The sequence below is a fragment of the Schistocerca nitens genome, chromosome 5 (genome assembly GCF_023898315.1).
Source record: "Schistocerca nitens isolate TAMUIC-IGC-003100 chromosome 5, iqSchNite1.1, whole genome shotgun sequence".
Lineage (NCBI taxonomy): Eukaryota > Metazoa > Arthropoda > Insecta > Orthoptera > Acrididae > Schistocerca > Schistocerca nitens.
The window spans coordinates 334,948,750-334,968,069 of NC_064618.1; the positions used below are offsets into that span (position 1 = coordinate 334,948,750).

General features: G+C 42.0%; 1 protein-coding gene across 1 annotated transcript in view; it reads right to left on the reverse strand.

Moving 5' to 3' along the window:
• LOC126259491 (neuronal acetylcholine receptor subunit alpha-3-like) overlaps positions 1 to 13,172 on the reverse strand; it is a 157,341-nt gene extending 144,169 nt beyond the window's left edge. Inside the window, exon 1 of the mRNA XM_049956331.1 lies at positions 13,098 to 13,172. Coding sequence (XP_049812288.1) covers positions 13,098 to 13,158 — 61 coding nt within the window. The 5' untranslated portion in view covers positions 13,159 to 13,172. The remainder of the gene's footprint in view (positions 1 to 13,097) is intronic.
• Positions 13,173 to 19,320: the final 6,148 nt, after the last annotated feature.

Below are 19,320 nucleotides of genomic sequence, written 5' to 3' on the forward strand. Positions count from 1 at the left end.
GACAGTAAGCGACCAAGAAGTAGAGGAGTTAAGGAATAATGATGCCTTGGGTGTTAAATTACACAACGTGAACGACGAAAGTAGGGCATAAAAAGCAGACTAACACAGGCAAGAGATAATTCGTGCCAAGCAAAAGTCTGCTAGTATCAAACATTGGCCGTAATATGAGGAAAAAATGTATGAGACTCCATGTTTGGAGCACATTACTGTATGGTAGTGAGTCGTGGATTGAGTGGACACCAGAAAAAAAGAGGATCGAAGCATTTGAACGGTGAAAATTGGGATGACTAGTATGAGGACATTCTCCACAGAAGAAGTGAAGAAAGAATTAAACGGAAATCACTGACAAGAAGAAGTTATTTGATGATGGGACATGTTTTGAGACATCAGGGAAAAACTTCCACGGTTCTGGATGGAGCTGCAGAGGGTAAGAAATTTTTGGGAAGAGAGAGAGACAGGAATAAGTAAAACAAATAGTTGAGAACTTATATTACGACTGCATCTCTGAGCTGAACAGGTTAACACAATAGCGGAATTTGTTGAGAACTTTATCATTCCGTCAGAAGACAAAAAGTTCATCTAGGGTCAGTACCTTTAGTGTGCCTAGGAGAGTATATGATGTCTTAAAATTAGTTATCCATGGTTTATTTTACAGAATGAATTGTTGTTAACGTATGTTCATTATATTTCCAGTACATGTAATTGGTGTCAATTTTTTAAATTACAGAGTGAAGCTACAATAAAATTTTCAGTTGTTATTCTCTTTTTTTTCTTTAGGTTGTGGTTCCTGAGTGGCTGAACATTTGATAATGCCATGCTTAATTAGAATCCAAGTTAGAGATTTGACATTGGTTAATATTTTTCTCCTATAAGATTATAGAGCAGGCGACTTACTGCAGTGGTTAATCCAAGCCAAATGAATAAAGCACGGAGCTGTAGCTCTCGGTACCCTTAGTCTAATAATACCGATATGACAAGAAATCGTATGGATGTCTAAATATTAAAAAAATCATAGAATTAATTAGTAGCTTCAGTGATAATTCAGCACAAAGATTCCAATTAATCTCTGTGCGTTCTTGTGCCTCTCTCACTTTGAGATGATGCCACTGAAGTTATAGTTCATTGGTTGGAAGCAGTAAGATGGTCATTGTCAGATGTCTGCCATTACAAGATGGCTGATTTCAAGGTTTCCTTCTTCCTAATGTGCTGCTTCCTGGACTCGGGTAGCTGCGCTGTCCCCGGATCTAATCCGCCCGGATGTGGTTTTTAGGCGGTTTCCCGCATCCTACTAGGTGAATACCGGGCTGGTCCCCACGTCCCGCCTCAGTTACACGACTCGCAGACATATGAAACACATTCGAGCTATTTCACGACTTACACACGACGCCGACAGTTGGGGTACACTAATTCCGTCCCGGGGGATAATGGGTGGCGGCAGGAAGGGCATCCGGCCACCCCTTAAAATGAACATTCCAAATCCGGTTAACCATGGCCAACCCTGAGTCACCGCGGGACAAGGTGCAAGAGATAGAGAAATATTTCTAAGAAGTTTAGTTTTTATGATACGTAAGTGAATGTAAAATATACAGGGTGTTTCGAAAATGACCGGTATATTTGAAACGGCAATAAAAACTAAACGAGCAGCGATAGAAATACACCGTTTGTTGCAATATGCTTGGGACAACAGTACATTTTCAGGCGGACAAACTTTCGAAATTACAGTAGTTACAATTTTCAACAACAGATGGCGCTGCAAGTGATGTGAAAGATATAGAAGACAACGCAGTCTGTGGGTGCGCCATTCTGTACGTCGTCTTTCTGCTGTAAGCGTGTGCTGTTCACAACGTGCAAGTGTGCTGTAGACAACATGGTTTATTCCTTAGAACAGAGGATTTTTCTGGTGTTGGAATTCCACCGTCTAGAACACAGTGTTGTTGCAACAAGACGAAGTTTTCAACGGAGGTTTAATGTAACCAAAGGACCGAAAAGCGATACAATAAAGGATCTGTTTGAAAAATTTCAACGGACTGGGAACGTGACGGATGAACATGCTGGAAAGGTAGGGCGACCGCGACAGCGGCCTCGGGTTTCCGTTCGCCGTGTTGCAGCTGCGGTCCAAATGACGCCAACGTCCACGTATCGTCTCATGCGCCAGAGTTTAGACCTCTTTCCATACAAAATTCAAACGCGGTAACCCCTCAGCGCCGCTACCATTGCTGCACTAGAGACATTCGCTAACGATATAGTGCACAGGATTCATGACGGCGATATGCATGTGGGCAGAACTGGCGCATATGGGGAACCGAAAAGCCCCATGTTGCAGTCCCATCGTCCCTGCAAATGGCTCTGAGCACTATGGGACTCAACTGCTGAGGTCATTAGTCCCCTAGAACTTAGAACTAGTTAAACCTAACTAACCTAAGGACATCACAAACATCCATGCCCGAGGCAGGATTCGAACCTGCGACCGTAGCGGTCTTGCGGTTCCAGACTGCAGCGCCTTTAACCGCACGGCCACTTCGGCCGGCCGTCCCTGCATCCTCAAAAAGTACTGGTCTGGGCCGCCATTTCTTCCAAAGGAATCATTGGCCCATTTTTCAGATCCGAAACGATTACTGCGTCACGCTATCTGGACATTCTTCGTGAATTTGTGGCGGTACAAACTGCCTTAGACGACACTGCGAACACCTCGTGGTTTATGCAAGATGGTGCCCGGCCACATCGCATTTCCTGAATGAATATTTCGATGATCGTGTGATTGCTTTGGGCTATCCGAAACATACAGGAGGCGGCGTGGATTGGCCTCCCTATTCGCCAGACATGAACCCCTGTGACTTCTTTCTGTGGGGACACTTGAAAGATCAGGTGTACCGCCAGAATCCAGAAACAATTGAACAGCTGAAGCGGTACATCTCATCTGCATGTGAAGCCATTCCGCCAGACACGTTGTCAAAGGTTTCGGGTAATTTCATTCAGAGACTACGCCATATTATTGCTACGCATGGTGGATATGTGGAAAATATCGTACTATAGAGTTTCCCAGACCGCAGCGCCATCTGTTGTTGCAAATTGTAACTACTGTAATTTCGAAAGTTTGTCTGCCTGAAAATGTTCTGTTGTCCCAAGCATATTGCAACAAACGGTGTATTTCTATCGCTGCTCGTTTAGTTTTTATTGCCGTTTCAAATATACCGGTCATTTTTGAAACACCCTGTATAAATGCTGCACGTGATGAACGATTCACAGTAAGCCTCAATCTGAACTTGAAATTTTTCGGTTTCCTTGTTATCGTCAATTCGCGAGTTGTGCTATGAAGAAGGTAGCACGTTGCTTCCCTCTTTTTGAGATGCATTCTGTCGGAATTTTAACAGTATACCTCCCGGCGACCCATAGCGCCTCTTTTCCACCTTCTATCAGCGGAATCTGTTTAGGATCTCCATGGAATGTTTCGCAGTTATTAAGAAAAAGTGAGAGAATATATCTTTCTCATTTGAGTCTACTCTGTCTTCTATTAATCGTACGTGGCAAGAGTTCCAATCTGACGAACATTCCTTAATGATCATTCGCAGTTGAATCTTGTAATACACTTTCCGCGAGGGTGAACTACTTCTCTTTCACGATACTTCGAATTAATCGCATCCTGCCATCTGCTTTTGCTACAGGTAGTTTATATATGGCTGTTCCACTTCAGGTCTTTCGTGAATAATTCTCTTCGAATGATTACAGTATTCAATATTTCTAGCGAGTTGTAGTCTAGGTTGTAATAGAAAGGTAATGGGTAGATTGCTCAATACGTTACATTTTTGTATGTAGAGGGAAACTGCCAGTCCAATCCCAGCACGAGATGTCAACCTTCTGAAGGTTTCCTGTATTTCGATACATTTTCCTCGCGTCACGACTTTCCTAGATGCAAAAATAAGCGAACGGCGACATGGGGCTCAAGCGTGTTTGTCGTCTTGCAGAAAGAAAGTGTATATATTAAAAATTATATTAGTTTCTCGAATATGTTGCTTCATTGTCTCGGTAAAAAAGCTTGTACGAATCATTGACGCACAAAGACCTTTCTTACTCCTACCGGGAATATCACTTGCAGAACGCAGTGTTTTGATGTTTCGGACAGTTCGAGAAAACGTTGGAGATGTACGTTGCGCGAAGAACATTGTGTTTCGTACAATATTACGGCACGCCAACGAAACATTTATTGGAAATTACGCTAAATTCTAAACACGTGTTTTGATAGTCTTACAGAGACCACACATCCGATTTTTCCCTGAAAGTCACATATTTTAAAGCTAGAGAGCATGGAAATATTGTCACCGAGCCTCTACGTTTAAATATGGGATTACTATTTCGCCGTAGGAGATCGATCTTCATACGTGAGGGTGGAAATGAAATTAAAAATCCCAAAACAGTATTGTTAAATTTCACACTCTCCTGCTTTCGTGATTCTCATTGAACTGGATGCAGGGAAATCACACTTGATGATAAGAGATTTAGACAGAATTATGTAAATAGATAAAACAATGGATGTTTAGAGAGGCAAACCAAAAGGCAATTATCTAACAAGTGTACTTACATTCACGCAAACAGCAAATCCTGGATGAGAACGAAGAAAGCAAATATTAAGGCATCTCAAATCGAACATGTCAGCTGTTAAAGAAAATTCAGGATGTCACAGAAATAGCGTCTAAAACATCTTACAATATGTTGCATTATCCCAGTTTGTTAGTTAATGTCTTCGAGAGAATTTGACAATATGTAATCAAAATACGGTCAAGAGAATCAACTGAAAACTATACAAGTGTGGAGATAAAAGTTATGTTGAGCATACTCTACATTTCTTCACATAAGGTAGCAGATAGCCGAGTAATTAAAAAAATGGTAAATTATCCCACCATTTTTAATTTTATTTTAAAATTTTTGTACAATTAAGAGATGAATCAGAAACACTAATAGTTGACCACGACAGTTAAGACATTCCGGAAGTAATGACAGGTGAAGGGCGTGTATCTATTTGCGTTGCGAAGAAATGAGACCCCCAAAAGATAATTTCAAGAGAAATACTTAAAGCCAGAGGAAAAGTATTACAAAAAGATCTCGCTATGAACGATATTATACATTGGAGCAATGAATATTAATTGAATTACCAATTTCGCCAGAAATTCATAGAATTTGAGAAATATTATGATTCGTCTTCAATCAAATCGTTACAAACGGTCTTTTAAATACAAGGCATTGACTCAACGTGTTAATATACAGAATTATATATACGTCGATACTACAAATTGCATTACACTTCATCAGTGTAATGAAGATTTCGTTGCTGACAGAGGAGTAAGGGAAGAAGATTCTGTTTCCTGGTAACTATTCCTACTGATCCTAGAGGAGGATTTTCATATCATTCAACTCAAAAATCAAAGAACAAATACATATAAATGTGAAATCCCTGAAACACTATCCTGTTCGTGAACACATTTTATGTTTCGTTTCTAGTTCAGCTAAACTTCGACGACGAGTAAAGGAAGTAAACAGAGTAAGTTCAAAAGCAGATATAATATTCAGTTTAATTATAATATGTACTATTATATAAATTATATAATATGTACTATTATATAAACAGTACATAAACAGCAGATCGGCAAGAAAATAGTAGAAACGCATAATTAGTTTCGTATTAGTAGAAGCTGAAAACAATGACAGGCTGGATTGCAAAAGAAATAAGTAGAAGACCCCAAATAGCTCTGTGCCCTTTTGGTAACTTGAAAAATGATTGCAAAACTAGGACCTCCGTGTATCTAAAATGAAACTTTTACAGTTAGTGCGTATTTATAGTCCTGACTTACAGGATAGACACATTAAGCTGAATACAGTGCGGACTTTTCGAAGAATAATGTAGATACGAAATCTCGGATATTGCTGGAAGAAACTTAAAGCAAGAAAATTGATCAGCCAACAGACTAGTTGGGAAATCGTGATTGTGGCTATAATGAAAACGAACTGCAGTAGGAGAGACACGTATTCAGGCAGGGGATGATATAGTTCTTTGCCGCATTCCACAAAACAGGGAAAAACAGAGAGAAGGAACTAGCGGAAGGAAAGTAGGTGATCTTGTAAAATATTACAGGAGCAAGATGATGGATGCTTTTCCATGTCGAATGGCTGACACTGGTGGTGATGACAGCTTAAGGATTAACGCAGCTAAGACAAAGATGATGAAGAACAGTAAGAGCTGTTGAACAGCAATTCCGAAAGTCCTGAGGCAAAAGAGGCGAAATCAGTAGTCAGATCATCATTGGTGAATGCAAAAATCTGACGTTCCTTCTCATCTCAGATGTACGTTTACACATAGCGGTCAAAAAATAAATAGGTATCAGAAGTATACTCGAGCAGGAGGAGAGAGTTTTCTTGAGTCAGAAAAGGTCCTTTCGTATAAAACCCCGCTATAGTATGTTTCATTTATTTATTCTTAGCGTATGGCGCAGTGTGCGAGTGAAAGTGCTTCTAGTGAATGCCACTTCAGCGACTTTTGTGTCCCTAATGCAGCCATGTTATTCAACCGAGGAAGTGAGGACACATATTTTGATGTGGAATGCGAACTACTTATTGTTTCTGGCGGATTTTCACATAGTTGACAGGTGAAGGCTAGATTAAAGGCAGCCTGATTCGATCCCGTAAACTCTCGGTTTCCAGGTCCACACCTCATCGCTAGACCACGAAGTTCCACGTTATCAGAAGTAAGGGGAAGTTTCACAAGGTGCAGTTCAGGAGCACAGCACTCTAGGAAAGTGAAACGAGAGCTGTTAGAAATCCAGAGAAAAAGGAGATGGAAGCATGCGAAATATGGCGGTGTCAAATAATATTAGAAAGCAAATGGACAGGAGATGTACGGAAAGACGATGCACTAACGTTAATAGACGAGAAATATCTCTATGGAAAATTCATAACAGAGGAGCCGACAGATTGGCAACATTGACCTACTGGAACCAAGGAATAATTAATTTTGGCTATAATGAGCAATAGACGGAAATAATTGTGTATAAAGACTGAACAGGCAAAATAAAATACATAGAACCATAGGTATAGTAACTGCATGAAAACATTTGTCCATGGCAGGGAAAGGTGTATGACTTACGAAACCAGTCGAAAAGCTTGAACTCAACAAAAAGGAGTTCGGAAATTCCCGTTACAAACTTGTAGCAGTTGAAGTGTGATAGCACTTGTAGAGTAGAGTACACAACATTTTGAATAGGAACACAAGTCTGGGAACGTAACGTTTCCGTTCTACGACGATTTGATTTTAGATGTTCATTTCACCACCTATGATTGAAAAAATGAATTACGCGTGACCCAATAGAGTTTTTACGTTGCAATTCGAAAGGACGCACGATGAAACATCCATTTATCACATAAGCACAGTTTTTGGAATAATGATGCCATCATTTGACTATAATAATTTTTATTTTGTTCTCATACGATCCAGATTTCGGTCTTAAACCATTTACAAACACAAAAATTGCCTGAACCCTAAATCTCCATAGTATAACAATAAAATAAAAATTATTACAGTCAAATGGCGGCGGCTTAGTCCAAGAGTTTTCCATGACTGCAGCTCCAACCAAAATAAAAATTAAGCACACTTGTTTGTATTAACACTTTAACATTACGTGTTTACATTATTCCAAAACATAAGAGAACCAAGCGTACTGTACATACAGATAGGTACGCGTGCATTACAGCAGCTGCTATAAGTGTGACCACCAACTTTGTTACAGACATTGTACCTACGAAGCATGTTCTGGTACACACTCTCCAACCCATCTGGCGTCTCTTCAGTTTCTAGTACAACGCCGAGAACTCATATCAGTGGCTGTGTCTCTAAAAGGGTCTCGTAAATTAAAGTTCAAGGACAGGCAACTCTGAGACTTTTCTGATTCTTTCAGTAGACGTGGACGCATTACACATCTAAAGTGAAATCGTCATGAAAGGAAACGGTACATTTCAGAATATGTCTTCCTATTGTTAATGTTATTTACTCACCTTCTCTATAAGTCTTAGAAGTTTCTAACGGAATATCCGAACACCTTGTATAATGATAATCCAATTGGCGCCCCAGTGACCCATCTCGCGCCGTGAAAATACCAGAACGTGTAAACTGTGGTACTACAGTTTCTTGCCAACATTGTAATTCACGTACGGAACGGATAAGTTTCACTCGTCTGGACCCTATACTTGCGCTAGAAGGCCGAAAGCATTGTATTTCATTCCATATTTTAAATTACACTCTGAACACCTAATCGATTTCTGTGAGATGGCGAAGTGGCTGGAACATTGGATTTGGGGGAGAGAGGCTCGTATTTCTGATCTGTCATCCTGATGTAGATATCCCAGGGCTCCACACCTCTGTTCTATCATATTTAGTGTCCGCCCCAGTAGCTGAGTGGTCAGCGTGACGGATTGCCGTCCTCTGGGCCCGGGTTCGATTCCCGGCTGGGTCGGAGATTTTCTCCGCTCAGGGACTGGGTGTTGTGTCGTGTTCATCATCATTTCATCCCCATCCGGCGTGCAGGTCGCCCAATGTGGCGCCGAATGTAATAAGACCTGCGCTATGGCGGCCGGACCTGCCCCGCGAGGGGCCTCCCGGCCAATGACGCCAAACGCATTTCCATTTCCATTTCCATCATATTTAGTTCTCGGTCTGTAGAAACCTCCTCACGTTAAACGCTAATAAATCTATCTTGACACCGCTACCTCTAGATGACAAGCAAGAAGCGCTAATTAACATGGTATACTTCCAGAGAATACTTCAGTATAATTATTATTGTTATGGCGAGAGAGTGTTTAATAAAACGTATGATCGTCATTATTTTGCCAAACGTTACTCTCCTTAATACTCGTATTTTGTACGGAGCAACCGTTTGACAGGCGGGTATAGTTCACGTCTGATCCGCTACAAGCCCTGATAGTCAGCCTGGTGTTCTAGGCTGCTAGGTGAGTCCTATGTAGTATTTAGTCGTAGCGCAGTGAAGGTCACGTGCCTTGTCCTGCCGATTTATACAAACAGAACTTGCTTCCATTCGTGATCCACACTGGATGTTCCACGCGAGACCAAATATTCTCCCGCCTTACGTGTGACCAGGGCCTCCCGTCGGGTAGACCGTTCACCGGGTGCAAGTCTTTCGATTTGACGCCACTTCGGCGACTTGGGAATGAAATGATGATGATTAGGACAACACCCAGTACCTGAGCGGAGAAAATCTCCGACCCAGTCGGGAATCGAACCCGGGCCCTTAGGAGCGACAATCTGTCGCGCTGACCACTCAGCTACCGGGGCGGACTGGTGTTACTAAACTCGCACTGATGTGCCTCAAAGGCGTATAATCCAACTTTTCTTTTAAGTTCTTTTACATGATATTTTTAGTTACCTGAGTATACTACAGCTTAAATTACGTTTTAGCGAGGGATCTGGGATAAGTAACTTTGTTCAGAAAATCAAATCTACTGAAGAACACATTTTCAAGGGCGATTTCAGTTCTTTGTGGTGCGGTTCTCTTTCTTTATCAACTACCGTTTTACTCGTTCGAAATACTTTATATATATATATTGAAGAGCCAAAGAAATTATTACACGTGCCTAATATCGTTAGGGCACCCGTGATCACGAGGAAGTGCCGCAACACGACGTGGCATGAACTCGACTAATGTCTGAAGTAGTGCTGGAGGGAAGAGACGCCATGAATCCTGCAGGGCTTCTGAACAGCACGTTGCAAGGCATCCCAGATATGCTGAATAATGTTCATGTCTGGGAGTTTGGTGACCTGCGGAAGTGTTTAAACTCACAAGAGTATCCCTGGGGCCACTCTGTAGCAATTCTGGACGTGTGGAGGGTCTCATTGTTCTACTGGAACTGTCCACGTCAGTCGGAATACACAATGGACATAAATGTATGCAGGTGATCAGACAGGATGCTTTTGTACGTGTCACCTGTCTGAGTCGCATCTGAAAGTATAAGAGGACCCGTATCACTCCAAAAACACACACCCGACACCATTACAGAGCCTCCACCAGCTAGAACAGTCCCCTGCTAACATGCAGGGTTCATGGTTTCGTGAGGTTGTCTCCATATCCGTACACGTCCATCCACTCGGACGATTTAAAACTAGACTCGTCCCACCAGGAAACATGTTTCCAGTCATCAACAGACCAATGTCGGTATTGACGGGCATGGGCAAGACGTAAAACTTTGTATCGAGCAGTCATCAAGGGTATATGAGTGGGCCTTTGGTAGCGAAAGCCCATATCTATGATTGTTCGCACACTGACACTTGTTCATGGCCTAGCATTGAAATCTGCAGCAATTTGCGAAATGGGTGCACCTTTGTCAAGTTGAACGATTCTCTTCAGTCGTCGTTGGTCCCGTTCTTGCAGTATCTTTCCCCGGCCGCAGCAATGTCTCAGATTTGATGTTTTACCTGATTCTTGATTTTTACGATACACTCGTGAAAAGGTCGTACGGGTAAATCTCCAGTTCATCGCTACCTCGGAGAAGCTGTGTGCCATCGCTTGTGCGCCAGACTGCAACACCACGTTAAAACTCACTTAAATCTCGATAATCTGCCATTGTAGCAGTAGTAACCCATCTGACAACTGCGTCAGACACATGTTGGGTTATACAGGCGTTGCCGACGGCAGAGCCGTATTCTGGCTGTTTACATCTGTTTCAATTCGAATATGCATATATATATATATATATATATATATATATATATATATATATATATATATATATATATATACAGGGTGGTCCATTGACAGTGACCGAGCCAAATACGTCACGAAATAAGCATCAAACTAAAAAACTACAAAGAACGAAATTCGTCTAGCTTGAAGAGGGAAACCAGATGGCGCTATGGTTGGCCCGCTAGATGGCGCTGCCATAGGTCAAATGGATATGAACTGCTTTTTTTTAGATAGGAACCCCTGTTTTTTATTACGTGTTCGTGTAGTACGTAAAGAAATATGAATGCTTTAGTTAGACCAGTTTTTCGTTTTGTTATACATGGCGCTGTAATAGTCACAAGGCGAATAAGTACGTGGTATCACGTAACATTCCGCCAGTGCGGACGGTATTTCCTTCGTGATACATTACCCGTGTTAAAGTGGACCATTTCCCAATTGCAGAAGAGTTCGATATCGTGTTGATGTATTGCTATTGTGATCAAAATGCTCAACGGGCGTGTGCTATGTATGCTGCTCGGTATCCTGGACGACATCATCCAAGTGTACGGAGCGTTGGCCGGATAATTACGTCATTTAAGGAAACAAGAAGTGTTCAGCCACATGTGAAACGTCAACCATGACCTGCAACAAAGGATGATATCCAAGTAGGCGTTTTAGCGGCTGTCGCGGCTAATCGACACGTTAGTAGCAGACAAACTGCGCGAGAACCGGGAATCTCAAAAACATAGGTGGTGAGAATGCTACATCTACATCGATTGCACCCGCACCATATTTCTATGCACCAGGAATTGCATGGCGACGCCATTGAACGTCGTGTACAGTTCTGCCACTGGGCACAAGAGAAATTACGGGACGATGACAGTCTTTTTGCACGCGTTCTATGTAGCGACGAAGCGTCATTCACCAAAAGCGGTAACGTAACCGGCCAAATATGCACTATTGGGCAACAGCAAATCCACGATGGCTGCGACATGTGAAACATCAGTGACCTTGGAGGGTTAATGTATGGTGCGGCATTATGGGAGGAAGGATAATTGGCCCCCATTTTATCGATGGCAATCTAAATGGTGCAGTGTATGCTGATTTCCTACGTAATGTTCTTCCGATGTTACTACAAGATGTTTCACTGCATGACAGAATGGCGATGTACTTCCAACATGATGGATGTCCGGCACATAGCTAGCGTGTGGTTGAAGCCGTCTTGAATAGTATATTTAATGACAGGTGGATTGGTCGTCGAAGCACCATACCATGGCCCGCACGTTCACCGGATCTGACGTCCCCGGATTTCTTTCTGTGGGGAAGCCGGCCGAAGTGGCCGTGCGGTTAAAGGCGCTGCAGTCTGGAACCGCAAGACCGCTACGGTCGCAGGTTCGAATCCTGCCTCGGGCATGGATGTTTGTGATGTCCTTAGGTTAGTTAGGTTTAACTAGTTCTAAGTTCTAGGGGACTAATAACCTCAGCAGTTGAGTCCCATAGTGCTCAGAGCCATTTGAACCATTTTTTTCTGTGGGGAAAGTTGAAGCATATTTGCTATCGTGATCCACCAATAACGCCTGACAACATGCGTCAGCGCCTTGTCAATGTATGTGCGAACATTACGGAAGGCGAACTAATCGCTGTTGAGAGGAATGTCGTTACACGTATTGCCAAATGCATTGAGGTTGACGGACATCATTTTGAGCATTTATTGCATTAATGGGGTGTTTACAGGTGATCACGCTGTAACAGCATGCGTTGTCAGAAATGACAAGTTCACAAAGGTACATGTATCACATTAGAAAAGTCGAAATAAAATGTTCAAACGTACCTACGTTCTGTATTTCAATTTGAAAAACCTACCTGTTTCCAACTGTTCGTCTAAAATTGTGAGCCAATTGTTTGTGACTATTACAGCGCCATCTATCACAGAGCGAAAAATGTGGTCCAATTAAAACGTTCATATTTCTTTACATACTACACGAATATGTAATAAAAATGTGGGTTACTATTTTAAAAAACGCAGTTAATATCCGTTTGACCTATGGCAGCGGCATCTAGCGGGCCAACCATAGCGCCATCTGATTTCCCCCTTCAAGCTGGACAAGTTTCGTTCTTTGTAGTTTTTTCGTGTGACGCCTATTTCGTGAGATATTTGGCCCCGTCACGATCAATGGACCACCCTGTATGTATGTGTGTGTGTGTGTGTGTGTGTGTGTGTGTGTGTGTGTGTGTTTGTGAAAAAAGCGATATTCGTCTGTCAGATGGATGTTACAACTTGCTATTAGCCTCCCAGGTGGATGTTGCCCAGAACGTACTGCTTATCATGTTCGTTTCTAAGCGTTAGGTGCCTTTCCAACGGTCTTTGCATTTAGCAATTACCTGAGAAGGTCACGAGCAACAGCGTCAGCACGAGCAGCGTCAACGCAGTGTTCATGGCCATGATGCGGCAGCCACTGTATGGGGCTGGCGTCCGCCGCTGTCCGTCCGTCCGGCTATCTTATCCCGGGGCCGGTGACGCCCACCGGCCGGCCCACCGTCGTTCCATTCTGCAGCACGCCGCGCGGGTAACACGAGCTTCTCACAGCTACCGCTGACAATGGTAGCAGCAACATGAAAATGATAACTTTTACACTACTATCGGGCGGTTATTATTAAAGTGCAGCTACTCACTGAGGTCCGGTATGGGCTGTAATTATCATATGGGAGCGAAACTTGGTTCATATGATAATGGGTTTAATGCGCTACCGACTTACGATGGAAAGAAGAGTTCAAGTGTTCCCTACCAGATGCAAATATGGCTATGTACACTGTTTATATGACGGTATGACACACACGCTGTCATTTGAGAAGCGTTAGCAGTGTGACTGTCGAGATGAGAGACTTGCTCTGTTAGTGGAACTGTTGCAAGTAAATAGCATCGATTACAATTGCTGCACTGAGAGAGTACCGCTGACTGTAACGTCCGAGGAGAGGCCAGTTGTCATTAAATGGTTTAGGGAAGATCATAATGAAATTCTAAAACATGCGTGAGTTTTTTCTGCCACCTGGTGTCCTATACCGGTGTAAGTTTAATGACGAAATTACAGTTGCTGTAACTGACAATGCAGCTAGTGTCCCTGGAAGTGAAAGCGCTCGTGCAGCGTTACGGGAGGCGTCCATCCCATGGTCAACAGTACGAAAGGTTTGCGGTCTATTTTACAGTGGTACCCGTAACAGATCCAGGTGGTGCAGTAAGTAACACCTTGAAATCCGCAGCAATGTTCTGAATACGCTCATCGTTTTCTGGCATTCATCGAAGGTCGTGACAAGTGAACGGGCAATACTGTCTGGGGAGATGAGACATATTTTGCTCTGCATTGTGCAATGAATACACAGAACTGTCGGGTGTGGGGTACTGTTAAACAGCGTTATGTGTACGAAGAATTATTTCACTCGCCAAAAGGGAATATTTGCCGTGGATTCACAAGCATCTTTATTCTCTGTCCATTCCTCTTTGAAGAGGATGCACCCATAGTGCGTGTCAGGTGTACCGTGACGTCAGCACGTTACAGAGACCTCCCTGTACAACACGTGACTTTTGCTTTGGAAGAGCACAGTTGTGCGGAAAGCACTGTTTTTATGCAAGCTGGGGAAACACCTCATGTCGCTGACGCAGTGTAAGTTCTGCTTAATTGCAATGCTCACTTGAGGTTTTCCAGAAACCGGCGTGCTAGATCACCTGATCTAAATCCTTGTAACGTCTTTTTCTGATGATATCTAAAAGAATGCTTTTGCAAGGCAAATTTTCGGTCTTTAAGGCTAGTGGGCAGGAACACATTCCTCAGATTTCACCGGAAGTACTGCGAGCAACTGTTGATCATGTAACTAACTTTTTATACCTGAGATTCACAGTCATGCATAACTTCATAAGACATCATATTTACGCCAGTTACTGTAACTCTTTATCTCAAGATTTCAACTTCGGCCTTAGGCCATTATCAAATGAAGATGTTATAGCTATGCCGTTTCCCCGAATCGGCATCTCTTTGACTTTTCAGGTACAAAGTTGAACAAATCGTAGTTGGTAACAAAATCAAAATTATGACTTTCTCATTGTTTGACCTTTTCTGACTGTATCCAGTGGCACAGTATGTAAGCTTCATTGTGCAACAAGGTAGTAAAAAGTTGTTTCAACACCATTATAATACGCAATCTCGCGTTGGAAGCTGCATGGCCTGGCCTCTGTCTGGATATACAAGGTGTACCAGGTATAACTGCACATATTTCTATTGGTGGTGCACTGAATAAAATTACATCGTTATTTACGTCATCTGAAGATTAATAATTACGTCTATGACAAGTCGTATATTTTTACGTTGGTTGGTACCTCCCAGTACATTTTGCAAGAGCAAGCCGTTAATGCTTATTTTTCCCCTGGGCAGCAGGTCCGGTGTTGAAGGGTGGAAGCGTGGACGCAAAACGATTGGTCTACACTGACAGACGTAGTCCACTTGGTGGTGCAGATACGGTCATGCAAAAAACATCAGGTCGTGAAGTTTGTGATATATTTGTGGGACGACACAGAGAAATAACAGCGAACACAACTGAAAAATAGCACATATTAAGGTAACACATATAAAAGTGTCTGCACTTATATCCATTACGCACTGTATAAAACTAGTTCTCCCGAACAGGCCATGAAGGCCCAAAGGTACTGACCGACCGCCGTGTCGTCCTCAGCCCACAGGCGTAACTGGATGCGGTTATAGAGGGGCATGTGGTCAGCACACCGCTCTCCCGGCCGTACGTCAGTTTCCGAAACCGGAGACGCTACTTCTCAATCAAGTAGCTCCTCAGTTTGCCTCACAAGGGCTGAGTGCACCCTGCTTGCCAACAGCACTCGGCAGCCCGGATGGTCATCCACCCCGACAGAGCTTATCTTCGCTGATCTGACGGGAACCGGTGTTACCACTGCGGCAAAGCCATTGTTGTATAAAACTAGCCATAGAAGGAAAATTTTTCACGCATGCAAATCATTGTCGATTGAACTAAGGGGTATTGTTGCAAGATAGCTTAGGAATGGCTTTTTGACATCACACGAAACTGCTGTTCGAATATTCAATGTTTGAAGGTTTTGAGATTGTTACAAACAACACAATACAGCCACCAAATCAGCAAATTTTGTAGTTAGTAATTTTCATCAGACAATCGTAGACCTCACCCACATCTCCCTCACAGGGATACATTTAAATAGTGGTTTCATAATCACTAATACGGATCCTGCAGTGTTGTTAATCTTCCGTGTTGTAAAAGTTAGCAAATAACAGGATGAAATTCTCCATTCTCTGCCTGATTTATAGTGTAAACGCTCGCATTAAGAACAGTTCATTTACTCAAGTCGCAGTTTGATCATTGAGCAAAAGTGCTATGCCAAACTCAATGACATAGTTTTGCGAACGATAAGCTATTGTCGGCGTGTTCTTCGAAACATAGGTCAAATATTTTGTCGTTCTTCATAACGGCAATGCTTTATTTTACTTGCGAAATGTTTCAAGCCTTAAATAACAAAACAACTCTCAAATAACCACGTTTTCACGTGATATATAATGGAAAAAATGAGATAATTTGACCCATCACTACTCATGACTGCTCTTGGGTAAAAAGGTTTCTTAATGAGCCATTGAATAATTTACTAAACGATCTATGTGCTGTGTATTAGACCACCGTGAACTCGATAGTGTTCTTCTTTGGTGAAAGAAAAAAGGAATCACACCTATGACTCGTACATGAGTGGTATCTAAGGGGTTTTTAAGTAATAATCAACTGTATTTGTATATCATACAAATCATTTCGAATTATTGAACGAACTGTAGTTCACAGATTCTACTACTCAAATAATTGTACCTAGCGTGAAAAAACTACGGCTAGAAGTATTTTGAAGGAAGCGTGTGTGTGTTACTTTGATGGATGTCTCAACCAAATTTTGGGCACATGCAGGTATATTAATTCAGTTTATGCATAGATGCTGCTGAAATAACCAACAATTAGTCTAAAGTCTGTATATAGCGAAAACAAGCACAGTCGCTAGGGATATTGATATTCTATCTACGATTTTAATGTCCAGAACGACATGAAACGTAGCAATTTTGCAAGAGCTAGATCGTGGGCGGAAACGTGTTTCGCATTGCTAGTGTTGTTTCTGCACCCTGCGGATGTTCCCTTCGGCAGGTTTCATATGTATTTCCGCCCTAGAATGTCATAGTGCCTGGGTTAGCGAAATTTACTCCTGTGTGGGTATGGCCTATTATTCACTCTTTCCTAGTGTAAGATAATTTTGAACTATGTAGCACAAATTTTTCGTTTTTCATCAAATATACTGACGTACGGAGGGAGGGTAGACAAAAAATACGGGAACACAAATTAAACAAACAAAATACTTTCACACGTATGCGATGAAGAAAAACCGACGTCATTCAAAGCGGCTTCTAGTTGTCTCGGAATGGATAAATACAAGTACTTTATGTTTTTAAATTGAGTCTTACGCCATTCGCCCTATAAAGTAGTGGCAAGTCCAAGCGACAGTGATGGAGGGCGACAATTCTGTTCAAAGAAGGCCGCAAAAGCTCGCTAATATTGAGATCTGGTGGCTGTGGGGTCCAGGGGAGATGCGAAAATTCATCCTGGACGATGAAAACCGTGTGAACAGACCCCTGTCTTCGTGGTACACAGCTTTATACCGGGGACAAAAATCGTACCGTGGCATGGATCCCATCAGGCTAAATGGTCACTTAATCATCAGCAGTAATGTGACATTGCGCTGCAGCCATGGGGCCGTGGAATACCACGATACGGCTTCAAAAATCATCACCGAACCTCCGACAAGTTTCACTCTTATCAGCAAGCAGTCTACATCATAGGCTTGGGGCGGCGTACGCCACACGTGAACTAGGCCAGAAGTTCGATACAGTGTGAAACAAGACTCGTTCAAGCAAATTAATTTCTTCCATTGTCCGTAGTCCGTGTCTTTTGGCTTCGTCATCAAGTTTTCCTGCTACGTGCATTATGCATAACCGATGGGTGGCTTCAGAATTCCACCTCGCCCTTCATTTCGCAGCTTACAGAGCTCCCTTCTTGCTGTTTTGATGTTGACTGGGTTCGCGAGTAGGACACTCAATTTTTCTGTGACTTTTGAAGATGTAGTATTCTTATTATTCGTCACAATCCACTTCAATGACCGTCGGCACTTACCACACACTTTTATTCACGTTGTCACTTAGCGGATGATGTTCTTCCGCCTGCCGGCATATGGTATAAATCTTTGATATGGCGCCTCGTGAATCACCTAACACGTCGGCTACCTTGGTTACGGAAACAGCTGACATAAAAGCACCAACAGTTTGGCCAATTTCGAATCATTTAGCCCCAGCACGATGCACTCAAAAGTACCCAGATCACTGTTCAGATCAAGACCACCATTTGCAGACTTGGCTAGCATCTACATAAGTCCAAGTAAGTTGTGCATTTCTCTTGGTGCTTCCATATTTTTTTCCAACCTGTGCACTTTTCAAGTCATAAGTTTTAATTCCTTTCGGACACAGTGTCTTCGCCTGTTACATCAATTGCTTTGAACAGTTTTAACAAAACAGAACGTGGCTATGCTCTGTTATTTAAGGCCAGCGGTATTTGGTGAGTAGATGCTTAAATGACAGTACTACTCATTTTGTTGATTAAGCGTTTCTGATCTTTCTAAATGATATATTCAGTGTAAGTTTATACTGACTGTTTGTCGTATTTCATCGAGATATGTCTGTGCTTATCCTATTAATGCTCCTATTGTTCAGAATCATTAACTGCCTAATAAAATTACTACATTCAAGGAAATACGATGATTGGTCAAAATTCCAGATACAGAATTGCAAATTGCACGACGTGTACACCATTCAGTGATACCTGTTTCACCTGTTCTGAACTATATCTTAACAAGAAGTGATGGTCCGGGTGATGCTCCACTTTGTGGAGAATAAGACAGAGCCTTTACGACTATACTTTTATCCACTTTTCTGCCGCGCTGGAATCTGGAATTGGACTTTATACTAATATGGAGCAACTTGTCTTGCCGTATCCTTGCTTGGAGTTCATAGTAATGTGGAGTAACTAGTCTTGCCTAATTCTTCCTACACTGTTAGACCAGCTGTTGCATTGTTTGATAACAGTATGTAATTAATATCCCTTTTGTATATATTGCCTGTCAGTAATGTACAACTCATTTTAGCTTTACGAAACTTGACAAGTCTTATTTTAACCCTCCCTACTCATTCTTTTTAGCCCCATTAGTAACAACTATACTAAAGGCCTGCTAATGATACAGTTATCGTTATATAGAAAGTGAAGTTAAAAATATTTCTAAATTTAAACGGAGTTTTGATTTTTTTTTCTCTATACCTTTTACAGTTGTTAAGATTATTTATATACTACAGTAATATTCTGGAATTATTCTAATATTACAAGTAGTTGATGTGCCGACTAAATTTTAGCTTTTATATCTTTTTCTGTAGTTATATTATTCCTTAGTTTTATGCAAAGATAGTTTCAGTCCATGGATTTTCCACGTCTTATTTTACTG